General features: G+C 53.7%; 9 protein-coding genes and 1 non-coding gene across 10 annotated transcripts; 8 read left to right on the plus strand and 2 right to left on the minus strand.

Annotated features, from left to right (window-relative positions):
• Window positions 1-680: 680 nt before the first annotated feature.
• On the minus strand, window positions 681-2,479 carry BO86DRAFT_389496 (U4/U6-U5 snRNP complex subunit PRP31). The gene has a single exon (XM_025672147.1). It carries the CDS (start codon window positions 2,454-2,456, stop codon window positions 855-857), a length of 1,602 nt encoding a protein of 533 aa, XP_025527397.1. The 5' UTR covers window positions 2,457-2,479; the 3' UTR covers window positions 681-854.
• A 225-nt stretch (window positions 2,480-2,704) lies between these two features.
• Window positions 2,705-5,052, plus strand: clf1 (putative cell cycle control protein (Cwf4)). The gene is made up of 2 exons (XM_025669019.1): window positions 2,705-4,694; window positions 4,757-5,052. The coding sequence occupies exons 1-2, from the start codon at window positions 2,910-2,912 to the stop codon at window positions 4,994-4,996; spliced, it is 2,025 nt and encodes a 674-aa protein (XP_025527398.1). The 5' UTR covers window positions 2,705-2,909; the 3' UTR covers window positions 4,997-5,052.
• A 152-nt stretch (window positions 5,053-5,204) lies between these two features.
• On the plus strand, window positions 5,205-5,295 carry BO86DRAFT_t141. The gene has a single exon. It is a non-coding gene; the product is annotated as a tRNA-Phe (tRNA).
• Window positions 5,296-5,659: 364 nt separating this feature from the next.
• BO86DRAFT_389498 (mannitol dehydrogenase family protein) lies at window positions 5,660-7,934 on the minus strand. Its single transcript, XM_025672148.1, has one exon. It carries the CDS (start codon window positions 7,531-7,533, stop codon window positions 6,022-6,024), a length of 1,512 nt encoding a protein of 503 aa, XP_025527399.1. The 5' UTR covers window positions 7,534-7,934; the 3' UTR covers window positions 5,660-6,021.
• Window positions 7,935-9,786: 1,852 nt separating this feature from the next.
• Window positions 9,787-10,388, plus strand: BO86DRAFT_379581 (uncharacterized protein; the record flags this gene model as incomplete). Its single annotated transcript, XM_025670683.1, has 4 exons — window positions 9,787-9,922; window positions 10,014-10,078; window positions 10,182-10,276; window positions 10,370-10,388. The coding sequence occupies 4 exons, from the start codon at window positions 9,787-9,789 to the stop codon at window positions 10,386-10,388; spliced, it is 315 nt and encodes a 104-aa protein (XP_025527400.1).
• Window positions 10,389-11,087: 699 nt separating this feature from the next.
• Window positions 11,088-12,350, plus strand: BO86DRAFT_313592 (uncharacterized protein; the record flags this gene model as incomplete). Its single annotated transcript, XM_025668013.1, has 4 exons — window positions 11,088-11,219; window positions 11,285-11,380; window positions 11,453-12,018; window positions 12,083-12,350. 4 exons carry the CDS (start codon window positions 11,088-11,090, stop codon window positions 12,348-12,350), a joined length of 1,062 nt encoding a protein of 353 aa, XP_025527401.1.
• Window positions 12,351-12,500: 150 nt separating this feature from the next.
• On the plus strand, window positions 12,501-12,839 carry BO86DRAFT_399914 (uncharacterized protein; the record flags this gene model as incomplete). Its single annotated transcript, XM_025673670.1, has 1 exon — window positions 12,501-12,839. One exon carries the CDS (start codon window positions 12,501-12,503, stop codon window positions 12,837-12,839), a length of 339 nt encoding a protein of 112 aa, XP_025527402.1.
• A 226-nt stretch (window positions 12,840-13,065) lies between these two features.
• On the plus strand, window positions 13,066-13,991 carry BO86DRAFT_389500 (uncharacterized protein). The gene has a single exon (XM_025672149.1). The coding sequence runs from the start codon at window positions 13,118-13,120 to the stop codon at window positions 13,727-13,729; it is 612 nt and encodes a 203-aa protein (XP_025527403.1). The 5' UTR covers window positions 13,066-13,117; the 3' UTR covers window positions 13,730-13,991.
• Window positions 13,992-14,173: 182 nt separating this feature from the next.
• Window positions 14,174-19,447, plus strand: BO86DRAFT_339441 (P-loop containing nucleoside triphosphate hydrolase protein). Its single transcript, XM_025669020.1, has 13 exons — window positions 14,174-14,446; window positions 14,512-15,034; window positions 15,095-15,321; window positions 15,370-15,649; window positions 15,706-15,939; window positions 15,990-16,738; window positions 16,788-16,950; window positions 17,002-17,337; window positions 17,386-17,497; window positions 17,549-17,736; window positions 17,784-18,402; window positions 18,467-18,547; window positions 18,608-19,447. The coding sequence occupies exons 1-13, from the start codon at window positions 14,237-14,239 to the stop codon at window positions 19,170-19,172; spliced, it is 4,287 nt and encodes a 1,428-aa protein (XP_025527404.1). The 5' UTR covers window positions 14,174-14,236; the 3' UTR covers window positions 19,173-19,447.
• Window positions 19,448-19,618: 171 nt separating this feature from the next.
• BO86DRAFT_430886 (DUF3632 domain-containing protein) lies at window positions 19,619-20,554 on the plus strand (the record flags this gene model as incomplete). Its single annotated transcript, XM_025675734.1, has 2 exons — window positions 19,619-20,041; window positions 20,121-20,554. The coding sequence occupies exons 1-2, from the start codon at window positions 19,648-19,650 to the stop codon at window positions 20,552-20,554; spliced, it is 828 nt and encodes a 275-aa protein (XP_025527405.1). The 5' UTR covers window positions 19,619-19,647.
• Between the last annotated feature and the right edge of the window lie 248 nt (window positions 20,555-20,802).

Raw genomic sequence — 20,802 nt, forward strand, 5'->3', positions numbered from 1 at the left:
TCAATTGCCCCCTTCCCATGGGGGAAGATTCCTCCAAAAGCACGCAATATGCCGACAACTCCAGCCGGCAACCCCCCAAAAAAGATCCACATAATTCCCCGTGCGTTGAACAAGAGGACCCCCCCCCCCTCGTCTTCTCCCCAATATGATCGTCGGCTAGTTTCATGCTTAATATTCCATATTCCTGAAATTCCTCAAGAGAATACGGCTTAGTATGGGGTACGGAGACAGTAAATGTATACCCTACAGCACTTCATCATAATCAATCCCAGTGCCATCCCGGTTAGGGCTCGGGAACTTTCTTTCTTTTCCCTGACAGTCACACGTTTTGCCGCCAGCAATGGCGACATTTTCTGCAACCCCAAAAGGAAAAAAAAAAAAAAAAAGTTAGACTTTATCCCTGTGTCCCATGAATGCCAGGCGACAAGTCTCCACCGTTAAAAACTGTCACGAACAAATTTTCGAGTCTTGCGCCACCACCATGTGTGGGCCCTGTCTTGTTGTTTCGCTCTGGCAAATCGGCAAGCCAAGCGATTTCACCATCGTCCGTCGGAACCATGGCTACGGATTCAGTAGGTGGTTTGGCCACGGGATCAGAACCGACGACCAATCGGTCCCAACTACAGAGTACAGTCCAGACTGTGAATTCCTTTGTTGGGTTCTAGAATGAAAAGTGATTGCGGAGGATGAAACTGCCAAGTCTTGCTCTTATGGGACTTTTGTCATACAGAATTTCTGGGATTGGTATGGTATCATGCAGGGCTGCCTAGTCTTTTGAAACGCCAGTAAAATGCTCGGGATCACAAACAAGGAGATAAAGAAAAAGCCAAAGCGAAAGCGATCTCGTCGAGGTTCTAGCGCTTCAGGGGCGGGGGAGGCGGCGCCATCTTGCCGTCGCCGGTGTCGACCTTCTTCTTCGGAGGCATGGCCGGGACCTTGAACCCTCCGTTCTGGCCTGGTGCTGCGGGGTTGCCAGGGGTCTGCTGCCCGCCAACCTGCGTGAAGGTTCCGGACTTGAACCACCGGTCTTCCTCCGCCTTGCGCTTGCGACTCAGCTCGGCCTGCACCTTGGGGTCAACCAGCTCCAATCCTTGTACCGGCGTAAAAGCGATGGTACTGGCCGTGCCGGCGGATCCACCCAAGGAAGTACCGATCCCCGAAGCCCGGAGACCCCTGGCCTGGAGGACACTGGCAGTTCCGCTGGTGCCGGGTCCTCCACCGAAGGCACGTAGAGAGGTCGAGGTACCACTGACGGGCGTCGCCGTGCCCCATCCCTTGTTGTTCTTGCTGAGCTTGGCCCGGGTCCTCTGGTCGATCTGCGTGGCGCGGATGCGGCCATCGTTCTGCTGGCCAAGCATGCCCAATCCGACCGTTCCTTCTCCCGTGCCATACCCCACCTCCGCTTCTTCCTTGCCAAAGGCAACCCGGTTCTGCGCTTTGCGGAGCTCCGTCATCGCGACGGCCTCCTTGGCCTTGCGGGCCCGCCGACCACCGCGCTTGCGAGAGGGCTTGTCGTCCGGAGCGGGCAGCGCCTTGGCTCCAGAGTTGGGCGCGGGCTCCGTCAACTTCTCCAACCGCTGGAAGCACTGCTGCTTGAGCTCCTCGCCGAGGGAGCCGTCGGGGCTGTAGTTCGAGACGTCGGCGCGGGTGGCGAGCACCATCTTGGCCGACACGATGCGGATCGCCTGCCGCTTGAGGTCGTTCGGGATCTCTGAGATGATGGGCGAATTGTAGAGGAAGCCCTGCGCCCGGATGCCGTGATTCGTAGCAAATCCTAATCCCTCCTTTCTCTTCGAGCCCTGCGCCCCGAGGTTGCAGGCGGGGATCTTAGCCAGCTCGCGTAGACCACCGGTCTGGTTGAGGAACTGCGCCGCCGTCTCCGGGCCGATCAGCGCCGCCAGGTTGGGCGCGATCTGGCTCATGCGCGACTGGATGCTCTCCGTCAACGCGGTGCGCTCCCGGTCGAGCTTCAAGATCCGCTCGCACGTATCCAGCACCGCCTTCAGCTCCGACTCGGTCATCTCCCGGCCTCGCGTCGTCGTGCCCTCCACCGCCACGACCATCAAGGACGGGCCGTCCAGGACGGATCGCAGCGGCACGCCGACCATGTTATCGGCGGAAGTCGACAGCGCTTTGATGTCGTTGAGCGGGCCGTTCTGGAGGATCGCCACCGTCTTGGCGTAGTCGAGCGGCGTCGTGACGAGCGTCTCGAGTTCGGGGAACCGGATCGAGTAGTGGTCGCGCAGAACCTTGTGTAGCCGGGTCAGTTCGTCTTGGGTCGACAGCGCGACGTCGAACTCGTTGGTGATCTCGGGCGCCGCAGGCTGAGCGAGCTGCTCCTCGTCCACCACCATGTTGTCATCGTCATCGCCATTTCCGTCGTCCAGGCCATCTCCGACCTGGAGATCCTCGTCGTCGTCCTCGAAGTCTCGAAGAAGGTCCTCGACGTTCGACATGATGAAACCTGCTGTGAGTTGTGGTTTATGAATCCACTGAGCCGAACTTGGAGATAGCCGACGTTTTGCCCAGAGACGCCACTGACCGCCTAGTGACTAAGCAGAGCAGTATAGCTGGAGGTCTTCGGGCTGGCGCTGCGGACCAAAGGCGCAGGGATTCCGAATTTGGGTCGGGCGGACAAGTCTCGATTTCCCCGACATCATCAAACTGCGCAGGTGTTGCTGGCTTAAGCACACTGTGAAGATTCTGGGAGAGGTGCTTCGTTGTCGAGATCAATCTTAGAAGAGTCCACGCATATTTCCTTCAGAACACGTCCTTCACCCAATTCCAGTGATAACCACTTGACAGCTAGGCAGCGGCTCGCGCACACCGGCCGGGGTCCATCACCCGATAACCACCAACCTCCGACAACACCTTCCTCTACAACCACTTCCACCACCCTCCCCCACACAATGGAAGCCTCACGCGGCCCCCCGCGGGTCAAGAACAAGGCCGCCGCGCCGGTGCAGATCTCCGCGGAGCAGCTGCTCCGCGAGGCGGTCGACCGACAGGAGCCGGCGCTGCAGGCGCCGACGCAGCGGTTCGCGGACCTGGAGGAGCTGCACGAGTACCAGGGGCGCAAGCGCAAGGAGTTCGAGGACTATGTGCGGCGCAACCGGATCAACATGAACAACTGGATGCGGTACGCGGCGTGGGAGCTGGAGCAGAAGGAGTTCCGGCGGGCGCGGTCGATCTTCGAGCGGGCGCTGGACGTGCAGCCGACCTCGGTGGTGCTGTGGATCCGGTATATCGAGTCGGAGATGCGCAACCGCAACATCAACCACGCGCGCAACCTGCTGGACCGCGCCGTCACCATCCTGCCCCGCGTCGACAAGCTGTGGTACAAGTATGTCTACATGGAGGAGACCCTGGGCAACATCCCCGGCACCCGGCAGGTGTTCGAGCGCTGGATGTCGTGGGAGCCCGAGGAGGGCGCCTGGAGCGCGTACATTAAGCTGGAGAAGCGCTACAACGAGTTCGAGCGCGCGCGCGCCATCTTCCAGCGCTTCACGATCGTGCATCCCGAGCCCCGGAACTGGATCAAGTGGGCGCGGTTTGAGGAAGAGTACGGGACGAGCGACCTGGTCCGCGAGGTGTATGGGATCGCCGTCGAGACGCTGGGCGAGGACTTCATGGACGAGAAGCTGTTCATTGCGTATGCCAAGTTCGAGGCCAAGCTGAAGGAGTATGAGCGGGCCCGCGCGATCTACAAGTACGCTCTGGACCGGTTGCCGAGGTCCAAGTCGATGGCGCTGCACAAGGCGTACACGACGTTCGAGAAGCAGTTCGGTGACCGCGAGGGCGTGGAGGATGTCATCCTGTCGAAACGCCGGGTGCAGTACGAGGAGCAGCTGAAGGAGAACGCGCGCAACTACGACGTATGGTTCGACTTCGCCCGGCTGGAGGAGACGTCGGGCGACCCGGACCGGGTGCGCGACATCTACGAGCGCGCCATCGCGCAGATCCCCCCCTCGCAGGAGAAGCGGCACTGGCGGCGGTATATCTACCTGTGGATCTTCTACGCGATCTGGGAGGAGATGGAGGCCAAGGATGCCGGGCGGGCGCGGCAGATCTACAACGAGTGTCTGAAGCTCATCCCCCACAAGAAGTTCACCTTCGCCAAGATCTGGCTCCTGAAGGCGCAGTTCGAGATCCGCCAGATGGACCTGCCGGCCGCCCGCAAGGCGCTGGGTCAGGCGCTGGGCATGTGCCCCAAGGACAAGCTTTTCCGGGGCTACATCGACCTGGAGCGGCAGCTGTTCGAGTTCGTGCGGTGCCGGACGCTGTTCGAGAAGCAGATCGAGTGGAACCCGTCCAACAGCCAGTCGTGGATCAAGTACGCCGAGCTGGAGCGCGGGCTGGACGATACGGAGCGCGCGCGCGCCATCTACGAGCTGGGCATCGACCAGCCGACTCTCGACATGCCGGAGCTGGTGTGGAAGTCCTACATCGACTTCGAGGAGTACGAGGGCGAGTACGACCGCGTGCGCTCCCTGTACGAACGTCTGCTGGAGAAGACCGACCACGTCAAGGTGTGGATCAACTACGCCCGGTTCGAGATCAACGTGCCGGACGAGGAGGAGGAAGAGGAAGACGAGGAGGAGGAGCGGCCCGTCAGCGACGAGGCCAAGCGGCGTGCCCGGGCGATCTTCACTCGCGCGCACAAGGTGTTCAAGGACAAGGAGCTCAAAGAAGAGGTACGTGTGTTGTCTCCCCCCGGTGAGGTTGATACTCAAGCTAACCACCCCCATTCCCACAGCGCGTGGAACTCCTCAACGCCTGGCGCTCGTTCGAGCACACGCACGGCTCCCCCGAGGACATCGACAAGATCGAGAAACAGATGCCGCGCCGCGTCAAGAAGCGGCGCAAGCTGGACGACGACCGCTACGAGGAATACATGGACTACGTCTTCCCCGCGGACGACCAGTCGGCCGCCAACCTGTCCAAGCTGTTACAGAAGGCGCACCAATGGAAGCAGCAGCAGGCCGGGGGTGCGTAGGGCCGGGGCGTGGATGTACGTACATAGCATTAATCATGAATGGATTTGCAGCGTTGCACTTTCCTCATTGTCTCCTACCTGCCCTCCATACATGGAAAGGTTGTATACATTGTAGTAGCTACGGTAGAAAATGGTGAGCGGTTGAGTCCTTCTCCCCTGCCTGTATACATTTATCCATAGCACTAAAGCATCTCGAAAATCAACAATTGGGACGATGGCGCATCTGGGAGCGCGTCAGACTGAAGTACCAACTTCGGCCATTAATCTGAAGGTGGCCGGTTCAAGCCCGGCTCGTCCCATTCTGTTTTTTTTTTCTTTTTTCTTTTTGGGGGTTGTGGGCCCGGTTAAGATTAGTTCAAATCGAAACTGATGGAACTTCGCCACCATCCCGATTTTTTCACTCTTGCTCATCCTTTTGCCACTTGCTGGGTCCTGTACTAAGTTCTTGCGTCATTGTTCAAGCTTTCTTCAATGCTTCCAATGTGTAAGCTCATCCTTGGGGCGAGGGTGATGGCATTGGGTTTATGGTCGTAGTTTGGGTTGACATTGCCGTTGCCGATGTTTCCCGCTTTTTGCGTGGACGTGTGCAGAAGTATATAGTACTGCAGCGTAGAATACGACCACCGCCTCAGGCAACGATAGATATGAAGAGGATTCATTGTACCAGAACCGAAACTAAGAATTCGACAATATGAAAGGATCAAACCTAATCCCACAGCAATTCTATCTTCTATGCAGAACGAAAAAAGCGTGAGATTTCCTATGCTCGTCTTTCGTAACTCAATCCCGCATGACGCATCACATATCCGCAAAGCAAAAGGAAAGCCCAAAGGCAGAAAAGAAACCGTATCAACACGAGAAAAAAACTATATCTAAAAACCCAAGCCGCTTGCAAAATAACCAAATGAATGTGCACACGTAGTTTATGCCATAAAATCATTTTTCACCCTTTCCGTCTTCTAAGGGTACCAAAACATACCCAGGTCAAATGGGGGTATGGATGGGGTAATGTAGCAACGGCCGCTTCAGTCCACATACTTCGGCAGGGTCTTGAGGATGCCGTCGCGGTCGATCTCCTCCATGGCCTGGGTGATCTGGGCCAAGAAGCGCTCGTCGCTGCGCAGATCGTCGCCGAAGAGGGTCTTGATGCTGAGCAGCTGGTGGGGCTTGGTGCCGCCGGCGCGGGCCTTGGCCTGCAGCTCGTCGCGCATGGGGTCGTCGACCTGGAAGTGATTGCCGGCGTCGTCGACGCCGTTGACGTAGCGGAACCAGGCGGCGGCGACGAAGCACAGGCGGCGGAAGGGGGCCTTGACCCAGATGGCCTCGGCGATGGAGGGCATGATGAACTGCGGGATCTTGCCGGAGGCGTTGAGGCAGATGCGCGGCAGCTGGTCCATGATGGTGGGGTTCTCGAAGCGGCCCATCAGGGTGCGGCAGTACTCGTCGATGTCGACGCCCGGGATGTCCGGGAGCAGCGGCTTGACTTCGTCCTGCATCATCTGCCAGACGAACTTGTTGAAGGTCGGGTTCTCCATCACCTCGTGCACGTACTGGAAGCCCGCCAGCTGACCCGGGTACCCGAGGGCCGAGTGGCTGCCGTTCAGCAGGCGCAGCTTGTGCTTCTCGAACTGCTCGACGTCGTGCACGTTCTTGACGACCTGCACGCCCACCTTCTCGAAGGGCGGGCGGCCGTCGGCGAACTGGTCCTCGATGACCCACTGCATGAACGGCTCGGTCACGACGGGCCAGCCGTCCGCGATGCCGAACTTGTCGGCCAGGGCGGTCTTGTCGGCGGCGGAGGTCTGCGGCGTGATGCGGTCGACCATGGCGTTGGGGAAGGCGCCCTGCGTGGCGATCCACTCGGCGATCGCGGGGTCCTTGAGCCGCGCGAACGACTCCAGCATGTGGCGCGTGATGGAGCCGTTCTTCTGCATGTTGTCGCACGACATGACGGTGAACGGCCGGAGGCCCTGCTGGTGGCGGCGGGCCAGCGCGGCGTACAGGAAGCCGAAGGTGGTGCGCGGGGCGGTCTCGTGGGCCGGGTCCAGGTCGTACTGGATGTCCGGGTGCTCGTTCTGCAGCTCGTGCGTGTTCTCGTTGTAGTAGTAGCCGCTCTCGGTGATGGTCAGCGAGACGATGTGCGTGTCGGCGTGCGCCATCTTGGCGATCACCGCCTCGCGGTCGTCCGGCGCGAACAGGTACGAGTTGATCGCGCCCACGACGTGCGCGAAGCTCCCCTTGGCCGACCGCTCGATCACCGTGTACAGGTGGTCCTGCCCCCCCAGGGCGTCGCGCATCGCCGCGTCAAACGGCTGCAGTCCCACGCCGCAGATGGCGTAGTTCTTCTCCCCGTGCTTCTGCATCAGCTGGTCGACGTACACGGCCAGGTGGGCGCGGTGGAAGCCGCCCACCCCGACGTGGACGATGCCCTCCTTCACGGCATCCCCGCGCTGGTAGGTCGGTACTTGGACCTGGTGCGCGCCGGCGGTCGAGGCGATCTGTGAGAGGTTTTGGTTGCTGAGCTTGAGGGGGGCCATTGTGTGTGTAGGGAGTAGTTTTGGGAGGTAATTGAGAGGAGAGGAGAGGGGATTAAGGAAGAGTAGGAAAAGTTTGGACAGAGAATAAGGCAAAGAAAAAAGGGGTGTGATAAAGTTTGCTGGTCAGGTGGAAAAGAAGACACAGACTCACGCAGCTTCACCGCCGCTTTTTTTAACTGAGTTGGACAGCATTACATCATGCAACGAGCACGTAGTGGGGAAAAGCACAGGCAAATAGCAGAGGTGGCGGTGGAGACCTTTTGTGGAGGCGGTTATCGAGCTGTTATCAAGGGCTGTTGAGCTGAAGTCTGTGCTTTGTGCTTTGTGCTTTGCAATCAATAAAGAACCTCCTTGCGTCAGAGCTCCGAAACTCCGAACAATCCAGAACGCTTCTTCCGTGCTTCGGTGAAATTTCCACCCGCCCTAGAGTATTAGAATAACTTTAAGCATTATCTTAGATTATCTTATATTGGCACAGCATAAGTCCCGCTGCTAGGGCAAGCCCTGCCGGTCAGGTGATGTGGCCACTTTTGCCTGAGGCAGAAGCTGTCATCAGTCATCGTACAGTACTCAATTCACAGGGTTTATTGATCGCTACCACTATTTTCTTTTTGAATAGAAAATATGCAAATCTTTCTATATTCCGCATCAGGCTAATGGTGCCGATTCTATTTTCGTAGGAGGGAGACTCCTTCCAGCCCGAGCATAGTCTCGCGCTTCGAGCCGCCTGGATTCTGTAGTTGCTGCCATCTGCCCCACTCCTGACTATATTCCCCAAAAAGGCTATTCATTCGGGTTGAGGAGAATCTGGCCCCTACTCATACTTAGAACCGACGTGAGACCTCGTCAACAATCCTCAGCAAGCCGCTTTTCTGTCTACAGCAATTTCTTCGAACTCCAACACCCCCATTCCACTGTATAAGTATCGCCAGGTTGCCTTATAATAATTCAGGGAATCGGTTGATCAGCTGTCTATACAGATATCTTTTGAATCAAGGTCGAACCTTTTCCTAAGAGCCGAGTCTATATTTTTAACCAAGGTCACGAGTCTGCTTAGTACATACTGAAACGATACCCCAATATCCCTGGTATGAAACTATTCTAGGCCTTTCCCGATTCAATTGTTATAACGAGGACTTACAGTATGAGGATCACATAAGCATGGCTTGCTGCTTATTATACGGCTGATCCGAAGGAGAACGATGGCACTGGCCCCCCACGCTTGGATCCGAGCAACCTCCGGTCTGGTGATTTTAATATGCGATATCTACACAGCAAAGGCTAGATGCCAGGTCTGTGTGATTGCTGTACACCACCGGGATTGCAATTGCAGCCGACGTCTGCACCTCTTTCAATCTGGAAACAGATGACGACCCATCAATTAAGTCTTGTTCATACGTGCAGGTGCGGGAATCGCATAGCCAGAGTGTGTGTTATACGCGTATGTCAAGCTATCTTGCATAGGTCTAGACGTGATTGGGTGGAATGGGAATTTCGCACAGCCAAGTCTAGAAGTTATCTCAACGGAATTGCTGGATATTACTGTGACGTGAGTGTAGCAGCTATCTGCACCTCTTTCAATCCGGAAAGACATGATAGTCCAACAACAGAGCCCTGCATATACGCGCATGGCACATATGCTAGACATAGACTGCATAGCCAGAATATGTCGTACAGGGATGTCAATCCATCTTTCAATGCCCTTGAAGTGATCAGGTGAAACGGGACTTTGCATAGCCTACCAAGGGTAAAGAGACAGACCTAAAGAGGGAAATATCACGGCAGCAAGAGTTTCTGACAAGATGGATGAAAACACAGCAACAAAAACAAGACAAAAACATACAACAGAAGGGATTCGCTGGTGGTCACCCACCCAACTACTAACCTCCCGGCTGTCAACTTGGTGTCATAATCCTACTATTGCGGGCTGTTAGACAACGTTACTCGATATATCATAGAGGGATCTTTATTTATAGCTTCCGATTGCGAGGTACTTTGAGCCGAGATTCGCGCCGACTGCATCAGTATGGTGGGGGAATCCTGAGACAATGTCGAATAAGGCTTCAGAGTATGAAACGGGTTGACTGGCCGCCTGTCTACATGAAATCTTGTCTCAATCTTTGTGCACAGCCGTTACCCACACAGCCATTCAACACTAGCATATTCCTCGGATCACCATTCGCGAGCCAGACCAGTCTATCAACTGTGTTGGCTAGAACCTCGACAGCCCCAACGGGGCAAACATCTTCAGAGATGACGATCACTACGCCGAAGACTACTACAGAAACTAGAACATCATCTTCCACGCTTGTATCGACTTCAACCAGTTCATCATTGTCCGCCACACCTAGCACTACCGGCGTTGACATTTCCCCTGACGGCACCTGTGGTGAGTCCTACGGGTACACCTGTGCTGGCTCGCAGTTCGGAGATTGTTGTAGCAAATGGGGATATTGGTGCGTGAACACTCAGTAATAAAGGAAACAAAGCTGAGCAGGAAATTGACCTTTATGTCCCAGTGCTTCGACAAGTGATTACTGCGGAAGTATTTGTGATTCAACCTTTGAAAATTGCGATATATTCAACATTACACAAGCCTCCACCTGTGATATCCCTGCTAAATTTAATCCTCTGCTACCACAGAATAGAATATCTCTCCCAACGGCCTCTGCGGAGCAGCTCACGATGATTATACCTGTTTAGGATCGCAGTTTGGAAGCTGCAGCAGTATTTACGGTTACTGGTATGTGAAATATAGAAGAAGAAGAACTAGAAGAACAGCTGTCTTTCTAATACTTCAAGGGGGCTTTTGATTTGACTACTGACTTTTCAACAGTTGCTCAAGCACAAACTAATGTACCGCAAGCCGTGTGATGGTTCGTATGGGGAATGTGACTTTGACTTGTAAGCACATCTAATTCCTTCTCGATAGCAGTTAAGAGCGTATGATGAACAAAAGTAAATTTTTATACTATTAGGAGTATCCTATAGTAACCTCATATTATAAGTAATCCCAATTAAACAAATTTTTGCCGTATAACAAACTATAGAACCACCGGGTTTGTTCTACTATACAGAATTCGGTGTATTGCTTTATATTGAAGATTGTTGAACTTATCAGTCTCTATATACAATTTTTATTATATTGATCAGGTATAATTACCTATTTAGGGAATTCTTTTTAGAAATCTTTAGTATAAAATCTCAGAATTTGGTAATATTTACTTAGTCAGCATTCTCTCGAAATCCAATAAGATCACAAGAAAGCTGTTTTAAATACATTTGATAAAACAATTATCTTGATATAACAAATAAAAGGAGCCGTCTCAATCAACTTATTACATTGTGAGGCTACTGTAATCACTGTCTGTGATCGAAATTTTCATAGATGGGTCTTCCAATCAATAGTTTTACACTAAACTCCAACTAATTTTACACATCAGCGCTCGGCAGGAAGTATTTGGTGGTCTGAACTGATGATCCCTTGCCTATAAATAGCGATATCTACCCGTCATCTTCTGCACTTATCGTCTTTTAGCTCCTCCCCTAATAAGATGCAAGCTCTCCTTTCACCAGCGCATGTGTGGCCTGGTGGTATCCCATCTGCTGTCCACCTACACCCGGATAGCGAGCTCGATGCGGATGATTTGCTAGAAGAAAGTAGAGGCTGGTGCCTGTTTTTGAAGGTAAATCTTATCCTATGTAGGCATAGACATGCCCGAAACTGACCTGATCTAATCCCACCTGACAGGAAACTTGGAATCCTTCTTCTGACCCAGAGGAGGATAGGACACAACGACGGACTCTGGTGGAGAGATGGGCGGCTGCGGATCAGACCTTTCGTGATGTAGAGCCCCCCGTATGGGCGCATGACCTGCGGAGTGAATGGGGAGCCTAACTTCGAATTTACTTTTCCTAGTCATATCATTCACGTGCACCACTTTCAGAACTAACCGATTTCCATGGCTCATCGGTTTCTAAGCGCTTTGTTTGTCTCGTGGACAAGCCCTACGAGCCTGAGAACTATTCCCGCATTACCAAGCTCTTGATCCTACTGTACATCCACCTTCAGAATACAGTCAGTCATCCGCTGAGCTACAACCCAGAAATCCCTGCTCCGCAGCTCCCAGCATGGATGATCGATCCCGCCGTGAATGATGACTATAGGCGACTTCTGGTTGCAGAGAACCTGCCTACGAGCTACTACCTCGAAACACCTCATTTCGGCGGGATGGCGATGACCCGCGCTGGTAACGTCGTCTTTCCTCGCCTCGACGCGTACGAATATGTTGTGATCGACAACCAGAGCTGCGAAGACGGGCGCCTCTGCTTGCTCAATTTCGCCCTCAATGGGCAAGTTGCCTACCAGGCGCGTGTACTCCCATACCACCTGGGTCCCCTTACATCACTCCGCTATGGATTGGGCCATCTATGGAGCGAGCTCATGGACGAGAGACCCGAGGCAAGGCGAGCTGCCAATAAGCCGTACGTGATCGGTGTATTGTTTCTGTTCTGAGTACACCACAGACTAACGATCATGAAATCTTAGAATTGATCTCCATCCGCCGCTCTTGGAGATCATGGCAAAGCTCAGCCAGCGGGGGGACCTGCAATCGTTTAATGACTACACCCCGGGGGAGTGGGCCGAGGAGTTTGAGCGATTCGCCCCGGGGTATTTGCAGTACGAGCAGCAGGGTCGGGTTGATGAATACAGCTGGGATCATCTGGTAGATGTATCAAAAGACCCATTTGTTACCTATAATCATCTTCGCAATGCCCGACGGCTTGCTGAGTTGCAGAGACGAGGTCCTGTTTGATTGAGCTCTGCCTCTGCCTTCGGCTTTCTTGTCTGATTACCAGACAAACGATGCAGGCGAGGCATATATCACTTTAATTGCCCCCCAATTCAGGAAGCTCTTCAGTTGTTCATACTTTTAGTACAGGCTCTAATTATCATGATGCTCCAAATGTCTCTAGATTTTGGACATGCACCGACCCATATCTCCCACTGCACCTACCTGCTGCTCCAGAACCTCATGTGCACCGCGAATGTCGACATCTACACCCACTACTGGGCGGATGCGCAGCTGAACGCCTTCCCCGACTTCAGCGTCAACCACAAATGCCATGATTTTGACGCCATCTGGCGTTGGCAGGAGGAGAACTCGGTCGATGTGGACGAGTTTGCTGCCATCCGGAAGCCACATGATGCAGCGGCCAGGGTGATGTCGCATCGATTCAAGGAGCTCTTTGGTTGGTACGATTCCAACCCTGATGATGGCTCTGATAGTGGGATAATTGGATAATGATAACCACCATGTAAGCGGCTGTGGAGGCCAATATCAAGGTCGATGATCGGCCCAGCACTAGTACTTGGGGTAAGTCTGAGAGCGGGGTTGGGTGGAATAAGGGTCCGGGATTTGTCTGCTTTCTTATCAAGCATTTGGGCTACTGCATGGTATGCTTGATTGCGTTTGATTACGCTCGGTCACCAATCCCTGCTAGCGCCATTAACGGGCTGAGAAAACAAAGGTACGATGTATGCTTTCGAAACAGGAACCACGCGATGTAACCTAGAAAATGAATGGCTCAAGCCACCCTACTTGGAAGCCTAGAACTAGACAAGGCAGCTTTGGGGGCTTCCACCGTATACGGATTCCATATTGTAAAGGGGACTTTTCCGTTGCTCCTGCCCCAGCCAGCTGAACGTGGAATGCGGACACGAAACATGCCCTACTCAACACGCTTCCTCTATAGCCTCTCAGCAGCATTGATATTCCTTCTTTTCGTCACTATCGGCGTCGTATTCAATTCAGTGGGCAACTGGAGCAGCCTCTCACAACCCTTCCAGCTCCATGTTTGTGCCAGCGAGCCCCCTCCCCCACCTCCAGTCATTCGCCAATTCCAGCCCTTGACCCCGAAAACCTCATGGGAATCACTTCTTCTCCCCCAGAATGGCGGCATCCTCAAGGTCCGAACAAGCAACAACACCGTAACCGACTACGGGATCTCCATGTTCCACCAGCTCCACTGTCTGACGGTTCTTCGTGGGCTGATATTCCCTGAGACGACCCATCATCACGGAGTGCCCACAACATCACCTTCACACTCGGGCGATGCTCATGAAGACGCTGTGCACTGGGAGCATTGCTTCGATTACATTGCACAGGTGAGTTGCTTGTGGTGCACCTGGTGACGTTCCCGCCATCCTCTGACAGTTGGAAGGCTATAATCTGTGCGGCAGACGACACTATCGAACCGCCTCGCTCGGCTGTCGATAAAGATGGAAAACGCGTCTTGATCATCGACGGGCTGGGACATCCGCATCAGTGCAGAGACTCGGAGTTGTTATGGCGGGCTGTCCAAGATAGTGAAGTTCATCCTGTTGATCTTGCTCGAGTGAAGGGCACAGTTAGCCGCAGTAGGATTCTGCTCGATCATTGATTATGAGATATGTTAGGATATTTGTAGATGAAGGTTTTGTGCACAGTAGAAGGTGAATGGCTAGGGTTTCAGGCTGCGTCCAGGCAGCCACGCGCTTACGTCGATTGACCAGGGACCCTGGTCAGTCACATGTCCAGCTTATCTCTCCTTCTCGCCATCAACATCCAATCTTCAAATATCGCTCTCTCCTCTCTCCTCTCTTTCAAATTGTCATCTACCACCTTCTTTTGTGTCTGGATGCTAAACCTCGAACCGTACCATGGCAGCCAGCTGCTCGCCCGTAGCGGACAACTCGTTTGGACCGGACATCGCCTGTCCACCAATCTTTGACTTTACTCTGCTGTTCGAACAGAGTATCCTATCAATCGGCCCATCGGCCATTTTTCTCCTCGTGGTCCCTTGGCGGATCTGGTCGCTCTACACAGAAAACATCAAAACGGTCGCCAACAGGGCCCATTGGCGCAAGCTTGTCCGTCGTGCCTCCATCTGATCGTCATTGGCACACATGCTAACAGTTGGTCTGGCCAATTGAAGGCTGTTGCGGTCTGCCTCGTCGGTCTACAGATAGCCTCGGTGGTCGAGTGGGCGCGCCACAACCTCCTCAGGACGGCCCTCCCTGCCATCGTCTTATCTCTGCTCGATTCCATATGCATCGCTGTCCTAACAGCCCTCGAACACGATCGCTCACTGCGCCCGTCGTCGCTTCTGAGCATCTATCTTCTGCTCTCAACGCTCTTTGATGCCGTGCAAGTGCGCACCTTATTCATCCGGCACTACCCATCTCCTTTGCCAGCACTAGCTGTCGCATCCGTTGCATTGAAGCTTGTTCTACTAACATTGGAAGCGCAAAGTAAACGCAAGTATCTGAAGTCACCATTTCGTGTCACCTCGCCCGAGTCAACTAGCGGAATCTTTGCCCGCACTGTCTTCTGGTGGCTCAACGGCCTATTCCTCACAGGCTTCCGAAAGCTTTTGACGGTTGAGGATCTATTTCCAACGGACGAAGACTTGAACTCAAGCCGTCTGGGACGAAGAATTCGAAGAGCGTGGGGCGAATGTATGCTTCTCTTTCGCTGCTCTGGTCTGTGGCATTCTTACTGACTATTGACACTTGCAGACCAATCTAGCCGTACACGCAGCCTCATCTATGCGACCGTGATCAGTCTGCGCTGGGCAATTCTTCGAACGATATTCCCGAGACTATGTCTGATCGGATTCAGCTACGCGCAGACGTTTTTTATCCAGCGTGCAATCGAGCATCTACACAGACCCGACAATCAGCTGACAAGAAACGAGAACTATGGCTTGATCGGGGCCGCAGCGCTTATCTATGGAGGAATTGCAGTATGTGAATCCTAGTCATTCAACCGAAGAAGGGCTAACCGAATTCAGATATCGACGGTGCATTACAAACACCAACTATTCCGGATGATCACTATGTTCCGAGGCGCAGCCGTTGCTTTGGTCTACGACCACACCATGGTCCTTGCGGATGGTCCTCGCGATGATTCGGCTGCTGTAACCCTTATGAGTACAGACGTTGATATGATCGCACGGTCGCTCGAGCAAATCAGCGAGACATGGGCTCGATTGGTGGAGATTGCCATTGGTATCTGGCTCTTAGAGCGACAGCTTGGTGCCGTTTGCGTCGCCCCAATTCTTGTGATTCTCTGTAGGTTCCCTTCCGTCTTTGTGATTCCTTGTATCTGAGACATTGCTCTGCCATAGTATGTACATCCGTCCAGACGTATATGGCAACTTTCATGCCTGCGAGGCAGAAGGTCTGGGTCGGCGCAATCCAACGCCGTGTGAGCATAATTTCCACGGCGCTGCGGTCGATGAAAAGCGTCAAGATGCTTGGACTGTCTGAGACGCTCGCCACGACTCTTCAGGCACAAAGAGAGCGAGAGCTGGATTTGTCTAAAGACTTCCGATGGTTGATCGTGTGGCTGAACGTGGTTGGTAAGTATCTTGCCTGCTTGCAATCGTATGAGTCCACTGACTGTAGGAAGCGAGCCTGCCTCAAATGTGTGCCTCTCTCGTCACATTCGCGGCTTTCGTTATCCGTGCAAAGATCGACCATTCGGACACACTGTCGACCGTGCAGGCTTTTACATCCCTTGCGATCATCAGTCTCATCACGAGCCCGGCGCTACAGCTCCTGGCGTCGATTCCGGCCATGACAGCCGCTTTGGGTGCTTTTGACCGTATCCACAAATTCCTTGTTTCTCCTTCCGTGGTACTCTCACCGTCAGAAGATGATATCGACCATGAAACAGATAGCTCTAGTGGCAACGGGTCAATGGTGGAATTGAAGGCATTGGCACCCAAAGCACAGCCCAATTCTGACCCAATTGTTCTACAAATGACGGGCGCGTATATTCATCCGATTCCTGGATCTGACTTCTGTCTAGTAGATATCAACCTCACAATCAAGAGAGGCACTGTGACGATGCTTGTTGGTCCTGTTGGGAGTGGAAAGTCTACCCTCTTGAAAGCAGCGCTGGGCGAACTACCCTGTGAGCGAGGAACGATCACGAGAGCACGGCGAGATGCTGGCTACTGCAGCCAAAGTCCATGGCTTCAGAACACCACCATTCGCAATAATATCTGTGGTTACTTAAAGATGGACGTTAAATGGTACAAAGAGGTCCTGAGGGCATGTGCATTGGAGCAGGACATCTCCCGAATGCCGCAGGGGGATCAGTCTGTGGTCGGCAGTGGGGCGCTCAAGCTGAGCGGAGGACAGAAGCAGCGTCTCGTATATCACCAACGCCTATTATTGTCGCTTCCTACTGACGGTTTCACAGGCAATAGCTCGAGCCATGTACTCGCGGAAAGGGCTTCTAGTACTTGATGATGCCTTAAGCGCTGTTGACATGAAGACAGCACAGTATGTTCTTGAGGCCTGCTTTGGCTCTAATGGAGTCTGCCGGAAAATCGGTACGACTGTAATTATGGCAATTCATACAGGTTAGTACAGGTCAAGATAATCCAGGCAGCCAAAGCTAAGTCCTGGTTTAGACCAGCATTCGCATTTCGCGGATCACATCGTCATGTTGAATTCGAACGGACGTATCGAGAAGCAAGGCTCTGTGCGGAGCTTAGGTTTAATCTCGCAATCAACTACACATGCTACGGAGGCCAGTTTAGAAACACCGATGGCCGAAGATGAGAGTGGAGACAAGTCTGCCTCTACGAAAAAGGTGGAGACCCTCACTGTTGACGACATAGCCGATATAGCTCGCCGCACAGGCGATGTTGCAGTCTACACGTACTACATGAGGGCCATCGGATGGCCGAGTATCTTGGGAGCTTGTCTAATTATTGTAGTGCACACATTCTCCTCTACCTTCCCCCGTAAGTATATCCACATTATGCATCCTACTCTGCTAACTGGGCTACAAGAGGTATGGTTGGAACTGTTCACGAACGACGATGGCCAGAAAGCCGCCCAGTTCATTGGTATCTACGTTCTGCTTGCCGTAGCTGCCTCAGGATCCCAGGGCTTTATGATATGGTAGGCCTGTAACATGATCTTCGCTGTATGTCTAGCTAACTATTGATCCAGGCAAATCATGATCAAGATCGTCATCAAGTCAGGATTAGAGCTACACCGGGTTCTTGTCCGAACTGTAGTCGATGCGCCGATGTTTTTCTTTGCTGGGGTTGATTCCGGCGTCATCTTGAATAGGTTCAGCCAGGACATGACCCTTGTAGATGCTGTCCTACCCACTATGGCTTTCGGAACCGTCCTGAGTATGTGGATCATTGCCACTCAAGTCTAAAGCTAATTCCACTTCCAGGTGTCGCACAATGCTTTGCCCAGGTTGCGCTGATATCACTGGGCTCGAGCTACATGGCTGTGACGATAATCCCGTGTTTCCTGGTACTATACTGCGCGCAGAAAGTCTACCTGCGAACTTCCAGACAGCTCCGATTCCTCGACCTTGAAGCTAGAAGCCCCCTTTATACACTATTCGTGGAGACTCTCGAGGGTCTGTCTACCATCCGAGGCCTTGGATGGCAACGGCCATTTGTGGCAGAGTGCTTACACCGACTCGACGATTCGCAAAAGCCATACTACCTCCTCTATTGTATTCAGCGGTGGCTCAACGTTGTCCTTGACCTCCTCGTTGCCGCTCTAGCTGTGATCCTGATTGCACTGGCCACGTCGTTGCGAGACTCCACCGACCCAGGAAAGCTCGGAGTCTCCTTGACCGCAATTATGGCATTCAGTCAGACCCTGCAAGAGGTGGTGTCCAGTTGGACTTCTCTGGAAACCTCCCTTGGTGCGATTGCAAGGACAAGGTCTTTCGAGATGAAGACGCCCTCTGAGCATCATGCTCGGGAAAGGGCGGTTCCGCCACCAAGCTGGCCTGCTGATGGACGGATTGAGATCAATTCTCTTTCTGCCTCATATGAGTGCGTGTTTTATCTCGTGTCTCAGAATATAAACCTCTGACTAATGTTCATTACAATTCTACAGTGGAACCACGCGCGCATTAGACAGTGTGTCTCTGAGTATCGAAGCTGGAGAGAAAGTCATGATCTGTGGACGAACTGGCAGGTGAGTCTTCCATTGCATATAGGATATTTATAGAGCTACATCTCACTAATCTCTGCACAGCGGCAAGAGCACGCTCATCTCGGCCCTTCTGCGTCTTCTCGACCCTCTAAGTGGCACGATCGCCATCGACGGGCTGGACATCTCCACCATCCCCCGTAACGAGCTTCGGTCCCGCGTCATCGCCATCCCGCAGGACCTTTTTCTTCTTCCTGGCTCCATCCGCTTCAACCTGGATCCCACCGGCCGCGCAGCGGACTCGACTCTGCTTTCAGCCCTAGAGCGGTGCAACCTTCTGGCTGTGGTCACATCGCGCGGAGGCCTGGAAGAAGAATTAACGTCTGCCTCCTTGTCGCAAGGCGAGCAGAGGCTGTTCGCGCTGGCGGTGGCTTTGGTGCGCAAGTGGAATCGCGAGGGCGAGTCTGCTGGAGGAGAAGGTCGCGGCGGAATCTTAATCCTGGATGAGGCGACCAGCGGCACCGACGCTGCGACTCACGCTTCGATGCAGCAGGTGGTCAACGAAGAATTTGAAGGGTATACGGTCTTGCAGATCTCGCACCGGCCTGATGAGATTCGGGGTGTTGATCGGGTGGTTGAGATGGAGGATGGGCGGGTGGTCAGGGGGTAGGCTTGTTCAGGACTGATGTGCCTGGATGATATTGTGGCTCTATAAGAGGGCGCTCTTAGTCTAGGCTCAAGTCGAAACTTAAGTATCTCAGCAGGCTAGTTATTGTATTCTACATTGCTGGAAGAGCGAGCAGCAGAGCGATTGTGACAGTTGGGCTCAAACTATAAAGGCCAAAATGAAATTTCAGCCCCAAACAAGGTTGGCTAGTTGGGGCCGATTGGACGTGCAGGGCTGACGGGGCTTACACGCCGGCCGCTAGTATTCATACTTCATACTGTACATAGTGAGATTGTTAATTCAATGCATAACTAGGACGCCCAACAGAATAACAAGGGATTGCGTTCGGGTGGTTGTGGCTGACGGTGTCGGTTAGTTAAGGTAGTAGTGCTTACCGCCGTCAATTAATTTCTACCTTGTTTCATCAACCAAAACAGCACCACACTCATCAACACCCTACCAAGCTCCACCATCAGCAATGGAGACCTTCTTGAAAGAATTTGGCTCCGAGCTCCTGGAGCGACCAGAAGTCCAAGCCCTTGCGGACCTCCTCCAGAAACCCGACGTCTCGCCTACCGCAGCCGTCCAACAACTCCTTCAGGCCCGCGAGATCCCACCGCAGAAGGGGGACGAGCCCCCGAGCAGCAACAACGCAGGCAATCATGCGTGGTTCACAATGTTCCCGCTCGTCGAGCTCGCAAGTCTCACCCCGGCTGCGCAGCAGGCCAAGCTCATCGAGTTCGTCGCCCAGCTCCAAAAGACCCCCGTCCTCGACCCGGTCACGGGGCAACCGGTGACAGTGGCCGATGATCTGACATTGTGGACCGATCTCCCTTATCTCCGCATTTATTTGGCTGATAGGTCTGGTTTCCGTGCGTTGACCCCCTCTCTCCTTCCCCTTTCCGCCGCTGTCGGCTTTGTTGCGCACCCCCACTGACTGGACTCAAGCAGGTTATGTTAAGGGAAAATACCCCGAGGCAGAGGCGTATCCCCCAGCCGAGGTCCAGGAGTGGGAGAACCGGAACGCGTTCATGGCGCAGCTGACGGCCGCGGCGGCGGAGCTCGGCCATCCCATGGACCTTTCGCTGTATGGCCTGTACGCGTGCCGGAGCGCATTCGAGGAAGAAGAGGGGCTGGGCGAGGAGGCGGTGCGCGCGGCCTGTATTTGGTTCATCCATGCTGGGGGCCGGATGTGGGAGAATTGTCAGGCGCGACGGGGGTTCGGGGATCGTCCGCAGGATCCACGCTTTTTCGATCTGCCCCGATGGCGGCGCTGGGAGGAAGGATTGCGGACGGCATCGCGGGAGTTCTCTCGGGAGAGTACGCAGGAGCTGATCCAGAAGGCATTGATGGAATTTGGGAGGGTTCAGAGCAGGATACGCTGAGGAGGTTTCTATGAACTGGGCGTACTCGTATGCTGTTTTGGCTCTATAGTCTGATACAGTAGTTCTAGTGATAGACCTGTCGCTGAAAATTGCCTCGAGGTATGTATGTCGGCATACAGTTGGCTTTTGCATCTGGAATTTTATATCTGTCCGGGAGCGGTTCACCTGTCCTGGATCTCCCTGCCATCCAGCCTAGGATGATGTGGTATAGATAGGAATAGGTTGACATTTGTTGTCGCAAGGTGGAA

The sequence above is a fragment of the Aspergillus japonicus genome (assembly GCF_003184785.1).
Source record: "Aspergillus japonicus CBS 114.51 unplaced genomic scaffold BO86scaffold_26, whole genome shotgun sequence".
In the NCBI taxonomy this organism is placed as follows: Eukaryota; Fungi; Ascomycota; class Eurotiomycetes; order Eurotiales; family Aspergillaceae; genus Aspergillus; species Aspergillus japonicus.